At 41.0% G+C, this 11,061-nt stretch overlaps 2 protein-coding genes and 1 long non-coding RNA gene across 4 annotated transcripts; 2 read left to right on the forward strand and 1 right to left on the reverse strand.

Moving 5' to 3' along the window:
• The first annotated feature begins 554 nt into the window (after positions 1–554).
• Positions 555–2,944, forward strand: LOC149971281 (uncharacterized). The gene is made up of 4 exons (XR_016492509.1): positions 555–963; positions 1,377–1,514; positions 1,628–1,672; positions 1,892–2,944. It is a non-coding gene; the product is annotated as an uncharacterized LOC149971281 (long non-coding RNA).
• Positions 2,945–3,113: 169 nt separating this feature from the next.
• On the forward strand, positions 3,114–8,505 carry LOC110507783 (RNA polymerase II-associated factor 1 homolog). 2 transcript variants are annotated; one of them, XM_021588016.3, is made up of 14 exons: positions 3,114–3,526; positions 3,729–3,758; positions 4,198–4,290; positions 4,477–4,598; positions 4,714–4,780; positions 4,895–4,996; positions 5,110–5,215; positions 5,626–5,694; positions 5,919–6,022; positions 6,135–6,251; positions 6,485–6,613; positions 6,830–6,935; positions 7,164–7,245; positions 7,355–8,505. In XM_021588016.3, the coding sequence occupies exons 1-14, from the start codon at positions 3,477–3,479 to the stop codon at positions 7,783–7,785; spliced, it is 1,608 nt and encodes a 535-aa protein (XP_021443691.1). In that variant the 5' UTR covers positions 3,114–3,476; the 3' UTR covers positions 7,786–8,505. The 2 variants fall into 2 exon arrangements, with proteins under 2 accessions (XP_021443691.1, XP_021443690.1); XM_021588015.3 differs by having other exon boundaries at positions 3,324–3,526; positions 3,723–3,758.
• A 265-nt stretch (positions 8,506–8,770) lies between these two features.
• On the reverse strand, positions 8,771–10,607 carry LOC110507784 (glia maturation factor gamma). Its single transcript, XM_090223937.1, has 7 exons — positions 10,476–10,607; positions 9,905–10,001; positions 9,724–9,773; positions 9,555–9,606; positions 9,351–9,431; positions 9,063–9,136; positions 8,771–8,913 (listed from the first exon to the last, which is right to left on the reverse strand). Exons 1-7 carry the CDS (start codon positions 10,476–10,478, stop codon positions 8,842–8,844), a joined length of 429 nt encoding a protein of 142 aa, XP_090080063.1. The 5' UTR covers positions 10,479–10,607; the 3' UTR covers positions 8,771–8,841.
• Between the last annotated feature and the right edge of the window lie 454 nt (positions 10,608–11,061).

Here is an 11,061-nt window from a genome sequence, read left to right on the forward strand (position 1 = left end):
CATTGTGTTAGAAAATGTTCACTTTGTACAGAATCATTGAGCCTGGTTGCCATTCTTTGTTCAGTTATTACATTCCACTACCTGTACTGTTATTTGCCAAATTTGGAATATGTATGGCACAATTTCAGTGCCAACAGATATTGCATTTTAATTCCATAATTTTTGAATGTATATATTATATATATATATATATATATATACACTATATATACAAAGGTATGTGGACACCTTCAAATTAGTGGATTTGGTTATTTCAGCCACACCAGTTGCTGACAGGTGTATAAAATTGACCACACCGCCATGCAATCTCCATAGACAAACATTGGCAGTAGAATGGCCTTATTGAATAACGCCGTAACTTTAAACGTAGCACCATCATAGAATGCCACCTTTCCAACAAATCAGTTTGTAGGCAAGCAATAAACATTTCAGAACTACTCGTCGAATAAGACGAATTTTGGCAAAGAGATTTATTTATAGACTAATACACTTGAAACAAATAGCCAAACCGAAAACTGCAGACATTACTAGTGCCTCCCCGCGATCAAACCGTCATAAAAAAAAATACATGAAACGCGAGGGGGGGCTTTTCGGGACAACACCGGAAATAACTCACTGGTAACGCAGTAACTTTGCTGGTGCATGCAGGCAAAGCTGCCCGTGAACATTGAAAACATGCATGTTAGCTGGCTAAATAGCGATACAATGTTATATTTGATCAAGTAAAATTATATTAACTTCCCAAATAAGTTATTAAGCAAGCTAGCTAAGTGTTCTAGCTTGCCAACAATACAAAAAACTCAGTCAGCTGGTGCTAATTGCTATCTAGCTGTATGTAGCAATGCGTATTGCTAACGTTAGCTAGCTAGACCAACCAAGTTTAGCTAAACATCTTGCCTCCATGAATGTTATTGATATTCACGGACTTGGATACCATTAAATCTGCTCCCATCACGATTAACGGTAAGATACTTTATTTCCAATATTTTTTGTTAGCTGGCAATGATGCATGTCACCAAGATTGAGTTAGCTAGCAGCTAGCTACCCTCTCACTGAACACAGCTGATCAACGTTCCTCCCTACTTAGCTAGGACATCTGCTAGTTTGCAAAGACCAACATACTGCTTGTTTGGTATGGGCTTGAGTTCATGTGCTAGTGTTGATAATCCCTGAAATGTCCTTGCTTTCAACCAAAAAACAAACCGTGTTTGCAATCCAGATCTAAAATTGGCATTGCTTAATATTGTTATCTTTCTTCAGGACTAGCAGTTCTCATGTTGCTGCCACCAGTACCTTCACTATTTGTCTGCATAGGACTGTAGTGTTGGTATGTTCCCCTATGGTTTAACTCTCCTCTCTGCTCTGTCTCAATGTAGAAGCCCCAGGATGGTGTGTGAGCTGATTGTCTCCTCACTATGGTTCCTTTTTGTAATATTTTGGGTGGAGACCATAAGCGTGTGGCTATTCCTATGTATTTTCTACCAGGACCAGGCATTTTATCACTGGGGAGATGGGTATGAGTATCTAATCATATTTTACACACAGGCAACTTGCTGATTTACAATCGTCTTACAAATATCCAGATGAAGTATCAAACAGACCTTCCTTTCTCATTGTGTTACTTCAGGGTATTTGCAGATGACCCTGGCCAAATGCTGTACATGTTGAGCAGGTGAGTCCTAATTTTGATTTCTATCAGTTCTTAGATGTGATCAGATTAAATGCAGTACTATAACTTGTATCTGAAATGGGAAACTATACTGTTGTTAATAGTTATTACCATGTAGTATGTCACAAGAATGTGTTTACAGATACTGACAAGTGAATAGGCATGATCCGGTCAAGTTTTTGACACTATCATGAATAAAGTCTCCATTGTTCTCTTTCACAGAGTGGATCCCTCTGGACAGATGCAGACCTGAGATAGGGAAAGAATATGAGGAACAGCACATCATGGATTGTTGGATGGATCTCTCCAGATATAAAATGTTGGGAGCTGTATGTTTGAGCCACTCCTATAAAATAATGAGAACAAGTAGTCGTTTTCTACCTCCCTGCTACTGGTTCCCTCTTAGATATAGCGCATGGTCTTTGTCAACATGAACAAACTGCATTGAATGCAGTTGGATTGTTGTTGGATATGGGTAGAGACACCCAGCTTGGCAGGAAGAACCAGGGAGGGGGTCCTGCAGTAACTGGAAATGATGCATAGTAAGGCTGCTAAGTGTTCCCCACCAAAGCATGAACCATCATACACATGTTCTATTTCTATTGTCTGTGTTAATATGTGATATAGGTCAAAAAATGTGAACAACACTTGGCAGATGCTTTGAAAAAAGTTTTTTAACTGTGATTTAGTCCTTAGTCAATGTCATTTTTGTGGATTTCGGCAGACTTGCACATTATCATGGTTGTACACGTTTGTTTGTTTGTTTTCACAAATCTGTCTATATACATAATCCGCTTCAGTCTGGGCATTTACATGACAGTGTCACTGGATTGTTTTGTGATGTAGAACACTAACATTATTGACATGACACACATATTTAATGAAAAGCTTGGAACTGTTACAACGTTATGAAAATATAATTTGCACTCATCTGTATTTTGCAAGTTTTGAAATTTGCGCTCAAACTAAAATGTTGAATGTAGCTATTTTGATGAAGACCATAGATCTGGGTTTCCTTGTTTTTTGTTGCTGTTGTAAAGCTCACACCTCAATAAAAATGTCATGAATGCTCTAATAGCAAATGAGGAAAATTATTAGAATCCATAGATTAATTCCACATTTCGATTTGTACCTGTTCATAACATGTCAATTGTCTTAATTGAACGATTGTCCTTCTGTAATGTCAGGCATAGCCTAAAACAAGTATTGTCTTTAATGTCGACTTCTTGTTTAGGAAAGTGACATGGCAGGTATTCAACTGGGCAGTGACATTAATGGTACGTTTGTTTTTATTTCTTTGCATCCGAAGACAGAATAAATTCTAGCATTTTCCAAGCTTGTTGCACTTCTATTTCAAACAGTTTTATGCTACAGATTGGTTGTCAGTATGTAATTTCTCCATTTTATATTCCAATACAGTAGAGGGCGATGATATTTTATTTTTGTAGCTTGCTTTCCGACGTAGAATCGTTTAAATTGATACTGACCGGTTTAAGGTACAACTGCCTACCACAAATCCACATACGATATATAGCAAATACATGACGGTAGATCTGCTACGCAATTACATTCAGGCCGCTCCGAAGCTACCCATGAAAATATTAGGGGTCCTACTAGTAGTAAGATGCCGCCAGCCAAGACAGAAAAGCAAAAAGAGCGCAAGCTCTGACTACTTTGGAGTAAATAGCTAGGTAGTCAACGGAGGTTCTTATTCTTTCAGGTAAAGTGTTTTAGTAAGGAGTTACTTGATCGGTTGTTTGAATTTACGTGAAGCTGTGTTTCCAGTCGTGATCATTATTTTAAGAGAATGGCTCCAACTATACAGACACAAGCCCAGCGAGACTCAGACGGTCACAGGTAAATCTTTTCTCCGATGTATTTGCTTTGCCGCAAACTAGCTAATGACGGCATGGCTAGTTAGCGATCATCATAATTTACATATGTTCTGACTGTGCCATCATAAGTTACTATTGAAATGGGGGCTGTGTTACTTCCTATTTATTCAGTCTCAGCTGAGTGTGTAGCTAACAACACTTTCTTTTTCTATCAACATGTCTAGGAGTTCATCACACAGAACTGTTCCAGAGAGGTATGCTTGCAGTTTGATGTTTCAACAAAATAGATTCAGTTACAATTCAATAAGGGTTTTTTAAAATGCAAATAGGGTTGGAGATCTCTATTTTTTGTAACCTTTATTTAACTAGGCATGTCAGTTAAGAACAAATTCTTATTTACAATAACTGCCGACCGGGGAACAGTGGGCTAACTGCCTTGTTCAGGGGCAGAACGACAGATTTTTACCTTGTCAGCTTGGGGATTCGATCCAGCAACCTTTCGGTTACTGTTCTAACCTCTAGGCTGCCTGCCTGCCACCTGCCCCGTCATTGACAGATCAAAACCCATATGACCATTAGGTGGTTATGAGGATATGTGGCATCAGTGGTTGATAGAACATGATGATGACTTTTTCTTCTCTGTACATTTTTTAAAAATGTGTGCTTCCATGTTTGTCCCAACCATTCTCCCAGGTCCGGCGTGGTCTGTCGGGTAAAGTACTGCAATAGCCTGCCTGACATCCCATTTGATCCCAAATTCATCACATATCCATTTGACCAGCACAGGTAAACACCCTTGTTCCTACCAAGTTCCTTCTGCTATAAAGGTCAGTCCAGATGTTGCTATGTATATTAAATGTATTGTTGTTGGAACCACAGTGTGCAGCTTTTCTTTTCTAAGCCTTCTCACATAAATACCGATCTGCCGCTGACTCTGATGTGACTGGATGTTGCTCTGTCTGGTGTTGACAGGTTTGTGCAGTACAAGGCTACATCGTTAGAGAAGCAACACAAACATGAGCTGCTGACTGAGCCTGACCTTGGCGTCACCATCGACCTCATTAACCCAGACACCTACCGTGTCGACCCCAGCAGTACGTTTCTGAACAACATACACACTGTTATACCACACAGTCAGTATATTTTTGTGGTGGTTACTTGAAGCTTGTGTAGTACTGAATTAGAATCGTCGCATCCTTATTTTTCTAGTTCTTCTTGATCCAGCTGATGAGAAGTTATTGGAGGAAGACATCACAGCTCCATCCAGCTCAAAAAGGTTTGGATACAGACTGTGTACCAGTCAATACAGTATCTGTGTGACAAAATTCAACTAAAATGTTAAGAATGACTTGGAATCTGTGTTATGAGCTCTTTGTTTGTTTTCCTGTAGATCTCAGCAGCACGCCAAGGTGGTCCCGTGGATGAGGAAAACTGAGTACATCTCTACAGAGTTCAACAGATATGGTGTCTCCAATGAGAAAGTGGAAGTCAAGTAAGTGTGACCTAACAGGCTAGCTAACCACCACATTCAGCATTCACACTTCCCATCTTGTAATGTTTTCTGTTTGTCCCACCCCTTCTATGACCTATGTGTTCTGTCCTTAGGATCGGTGTGTCTGTCAAACAGCAGTTCACAGAGGAGGAGATATACAAGGATAGGGACAGCCAGATTGCTGCTATTGAAAAGACCTTTGAGGATGCACAGAAACCGGTGAGAGTGCCCCGTGTTTGGCTCGGCACAATTTACTGTGCGATATTCAGTCCAAATAGGCCTTTCAGTAACAACTTCGAAGTCAATGTCCAGCTACACAGAGATGACACAGTTCATTGTATGCTCCTTCTAATATGATTAATTCCATCACAAACAAAGTTAATGTTTGATCTTATTTGTACCTAAATTGTCACAGCAAAATAATCGTGCAGCAACAGGATTTTAATGTTTAGTCCATAATGTTGCTTGATTGGTGGATAGGCTATTAGCTGGTCAAAATGTGGCTACATGAAAAGTGGTACACTTAATGTAGCTGTATAATATAACAGGAAAATTCTCAGCAACAAAAGTGATCAAATTAAGATCCTAGTATCTGTACATCACACGCTGTGTTCCTCCTCTTCCCCCAGATTGCCCAGCACTACAGTAAACCCAGAGTCACTCCTGTGGAGGTGATGCCTGTGTTCCCTGACTTCAAGGTGAGCATCCATAGCACTCATCCGGACATACAGTATCATTGTACTGGTCTTGGCTACCTATCTGGATTATGCCCATTGTCTTTGTTCCTGGGGAGTCATTGGTTCCTGTGGAGTCATTGGTTCCTGTATCTGTTTCAAGCTGGATGTGTTTAACTGTTGTTGTCTTGCCCTAGTGTGTTGTGGTAAAGAGTAAGCATTTGTATGTTCTGTTCTCTGCTCCCCAGATGTGGATCAACCCGTGTGCTCAGGTAATCTTCGACTCTGATCCTGCGCCTAAAGACATGTCAGCACCCCAGGGTGTGGAGATGATGTCACAGGCCATGATTAGGTGAGGAGAAAACATTGCCACATTGTGTGTGTGTGTCTGTGATTTTCTGTGACCGTCCTGCGCTATGACAATTTACATAATGTTCTGAATTGTCTATTGTTGTGACCTGCAGAGGTATGATGGATGAGGAAGGAAACCAGTTTGTGGCCTACTTCCTGCCCAATGAGGAAACAATTCGCAAGCGCAAGAGAGACGTGGATGAGGAGCTGGACTACATGCCTGATGATCTGTGAGTCATCCAACAAGCATTTACACACTTGAGTAGACGGGACACCAACAATTCTACTGATATGTTAACTGAATATTATTGGTATAGTTTTCACGTTGTCATTGTCTACTCCCTCACACCTACTTGGTTCACCATGTCCAAGTACAGAACCTTTATGGTGTTGGAATCTCTGAAACACACTTACTGTAACATTGAACTAGATGTGATGAGGATGGTTTCTTTGTGTGTTCTAGGTATGACTATAAGATAGCCAGGGAGTACAATTGGAACGTGAAGAACAAAGCCAGCAAGGGCTATGAGGAGAACTACTTCTTTATCTTCAGAGACGGAGATGGAGTCTACTACAATGAGCTGGAGACCAGGTAACCACTGGCTGGAGTGGGGGGTCACAAAGTGGGGGTCTGTTGGGTTTACTGTAACAAGAGGTGACATGGGTTTCTCTTGGAAGAGAGAATCGCATTCTGGTAGATTTGTATTTTCTATGGTGGGTTTAGTTAGTTTGTTTTGGCCTGAGGACACCACCTGTGAAGGTTGTTGTTCTGACTGTGTTGTTCTGACTGTGTTGTCCTGGATTGCAGAGTGAGGCTGAGTAAGAGGAGAGCTAAGGCTGGAGCCCAGTCTACTACAAACGCTGTGCTGGTGTGTAAGCACAGAGACATGAACGACAAGGAGCTGGAAGCACAGGTGAAACTGCTAGTCAGGCCCTCCTTTGGGGGGGTTTACTTCTGTTTTTTACTTCTGTTTTCTACACTGAGCATTACTTTAAATCTGTGGAAACTACTGTGTTTACTTAATACGTGGACCTCAACGCTGATAGAGATGAACAGGTAGTGCTGGACATCAGCAGAAAAGTGTACATTTGCAAACATCGAAATAATCAGAGTAATAACAACATCTGTCTTTGTCCATTAGGATGCGCGTAAGGCTCAGCTGGAGAACCATGAACCAGAGGATGAAGAAGAGGACATGGACTTGGGTAAACTGCAGGACTCTGGTCAGTCTCTGTCCTCCCCAATGATTACTACTGTGTCTGAAGAGTCTATGTTTACTGCTTCTTAGATCCATATGAACTAATTGTCTGTATCTGTTTGTTTCCACCCCAGGTGATGAGAAGGAGAAAGGCAGCGAGAGTGAGGCAGACAACTCTGACAGTGACTCTGACAGGGAGGATGAGGATGGGAAGCGGAGTGGAGCTGAGAATGATGATGAGGAGGGAGCGAAACGGAGGAGGAAGGCCAGTGGTAGCGGCAGTGAGAGTGGCGAGGAGGAGGTCAAGCTGGCGGATGAGGTGGAGATCTTCGGTAGCGATGACGACAGTGATAACGATGATAACGAGCCCAAGAATGGAGCAGCCCGGAGCAGTGGGGAGGAGGGCAGTGGGAGCGAGGAGGAGAAGGAGAGCCATAGGGAGAGGAGTAGGAGCGTGTCTCCGGCCCACAGTAGCGGTAGTGACCACTCAGAGGGTGGCCGTGCCCAGAGCGGGAGTGGCAGTGAACAGGCCTCAGATTCCAGCGATGGCAGTGACAGTGAATAAGAGGCCTTCTTACTGTGACAACGCTGGCACTCCATGCCTTACCCCCGAGCTCCAGCCAGCCCAGTCTCACGAGTCCCACCCGCAGAACAGCCCTGTCTTTACAGAGGCCAGCATCTCATTCCTGTTGAGAGTTGGTCTGCTACTTTTTTTTTAGGAGAGACACAATCTCTAAGGGACTACTACAAGGATTTTGGGTACCTGTAAGTGCCAGTTACTCAAATGTCAGACTTTTGCTCATAGATATAGTTGGAGCCACTATCTTAGTAGTTTTGTGTACAGGACATGCTTCATTGAATACAATTATTTCCTACCAACAACATATTTAGTTTGTTCTTTTAAGCCTGGGTTTCTTTTATTTTTTTGTCTCACTCAAAATGAGGCACTTAGTGGTGTGAAGCAGAACTAAAAAAAATACATAATTCTGTAGACTTTTCTTGTGCATAAATCTATTAAATGTTTTTTTTTGTCCTCAGCATTTGAGCATTCAATGCATTATAAATGTAATTGGAGCAGCCAATAAAATGTGAGCTAGTTTTGTAAGGAAAAGTTGTTGTTTTTTTTAAATGTTTTTGAGTTAACTTTCAAAAGAACATTTATTTTTCTGCCCATTTCTTGTTTCCCCCTCAAACTATTACAATGAACCTGAATAAGTTCAGTTGTGACGGAAACTTCTTAACATTTAGACATTGTAAATAAATGGTAGTAGCTGACTTCACAACATTTATGCCTGTATGCTTCTTATACTGCTAACAGTTACCCTCTCCAAAGTCCCCTGTTTTTAGATGAACCTGTATTCCTTGAAACATTTTCCTTCTGATGTAGTAATAATGTAGCCTGGTCCTAGATCTGTTTGGCCTATCAGCAACTCCTCCTCACTCATTGGCATGACCATTCCACGAGGAGTTGTTAAGAGAGCAGAAACTGGCAACCAGGCTAGTAGTAATGGTTTGAGTATAGCTAAGGAATAAGAATGCAATAACACAAGTGACAATAAAAGCAATTTATTGCAAACTGGTAATGAAGTTCATGTTGCACTTTTGCCAACATGAACACTGTTCAGCGAAAGAAAGACAGTTTGTTTATCAGCCACTCTTCAGACAAGTCATCTATGTTTCGCGTCTCAAAAACCTATTGAGAAAAAAGGGGTAGGAGGATCAGGCTTAACATGCTTATTTTCTGAACATGTTCTATTATAACTTCATTTTGTGAGTTTAGTGTTGGGCTTATGTTCAGATCATTATTATCAGTCAATACTCGAAACGGACAATAGTCCTGACCTTTGTGAGCTCTGCTGCGGAGACTAGTTGGTTCTTGCTTCCTGCGTACATCATTTGCTGCTCAGGCTTGCACCCTGTCGAGATGAGGAGGGTGCATAAGCTACAGATGTCTGTCCACTGAACCTTTTTGATCTCCATATGGTAAACACTGATTGAATCTCATTTCTACTTTCAATTATCAACCTTTACTACCTTTAAAAAGTTATTTTGTTCAAAGGGATGTTGCAGTACAGTAATGCTAATTCTTCACTTAATTGGCTGTTCACTGAATTAGGGTGGTTTACTCACCCACTGGACTTGAGAATATGAAACACAGCGGGTAGGACACCCTGCCATCTGTATGGATGTATTTGTAGCTGTAAACAATGAATGTACACTATATTGTCAAGGAGATCCAATCACTGGTCAATGATACAACTCAACACTGGCAGTGCTGGTGAATATGAGGTTAACAGATTTCTGCTGTATCACTCTGATAAGTTATAAAAGGATATCTTGGCTGCCGCTCTGGAAGTTCATTCCTCAGGTCATCCAGGGAGATGTCCTAAAATGTGAAAGCATGTTTTGAGTTGAACTGGTATTGATACAGGCGTGGATGGATTTGAATAATTATTAACTCAGTATGGGATATTCAACATCTCAGGTAGACATTGTGACTTGCCTCATACTCTTCCTCCAGGATCACAAGCTGTTTTGCCATGTCAATTTTCACTGAGGGAATAGGATCATCATTCTATATTGAGTCTTTAACATATGTTTTTCTGTTTCTGGGTTTATTATGTTTTTTTTTTATTAGGTGAAACAGGACAATTGGAACATGCTTTCGATTAAGTCTTACTCACTCAAGATGGCTGCATTGTTGGTCTCTTTTCGAAATCTGAACTTCTTCAGTTTTTCTTTCAGACTCTCATCCACCTCGCACACAACCAAAGAGCTTGACTAGAATGTAAATGTGAAACAAGTTCATCAACCGTGGGAAGTTTTGACACATTGTAATTGTATATGTTGGTCATATTGCTACTGTCAGGCTACATCATTGAAAGTTCTGTCATATTTCACTCAGTGAGAGAGAGAGAGAATGGGGACAGGGGAGAGAGAAAGAGGGAGGGAGGGAACCAGAGAAAGAGGTTTTAGAGCAACTTGTTTTGATATCTTAAGTGCAAGATTCCATGAACGCATAGCTCATAACAAAATCTTAAAGTGACATATTGAGACCAGGAAGTGCTTTTGTTGCATCATGGAACGACACAGCTTCCTCTGTCAAGATGGTATGGGGTAAGGGAGGGAAGTAGCAAAAATACATTTACGCCAGCCTAAAAACCTTTACAACATAAACTAGGACATCACCGTCCATGCCAAAATAAATTTTCCAGGTAAAGTGCAATATCGTAAAAAATAAACGGTCTCCCATACCATTCTAGAAGAGGTCTTGTTTTGGTTTCTTGTCTGCAAAAGTATTGTCTTCTTGTTGAGGTTGTTACTTCTCTGCCAACTGCTTGTGACAGGATGCTGTCTTACTCTCAAGATCCTCCTTTTATATAATAGCACATACAGTAGGGGAAGGCAGACATGTACACATATGAGCATCCCCAGTACCCCCTCACTGCACTGTGTCAGATCTAGCCTTCTTGTTAGGGATATTGTTAGTTCTATCTGCAATCCTTTGTCGCTGTACCCGACAGCAAATTGTGCCTTTTTAATAATACAATGTTGTATACAGGGCGGCAGGTAGCCTAGTGGTTAGAGCATTGGGCTTGTAATCAGAAGGTTTCTAGATCCTTAGCTGACAAGGTAAACGTCTGTCGTTCTACCTCTGAACAAGGCAGTTAACCCACTGTTCCTAGGCCATCACTGTAAACAAAAATGTGTTCTTAACTGACGTGCCTAGTTAAATACAAAAAGAACCAAAATATTTAGTGTTGCAACAAGATAAAATAACAAAGTGATATTCTCTTTTCAAATGTGTTTAATGGGTGCAGTCAGAGAAAGCTGAGCATTC

The sequence above is a fragment of the Oncorhynchus mykiss genome, chromosome 27, assembly GCF_057628025.1.
Source record: "Oncorhynchus mykiss isolate SJ-2025 chromosome 27, ASM5762802v1, whole genome shotgun sequence".
Classification (NCBI taxonomy): domain Eukaryota; kingdom Metazoa; phylum Chordata; class Actinopteri; order Salmoniformes; family Salmonidae; genus Oncorhynchus; species Oncorhynchus mykiss.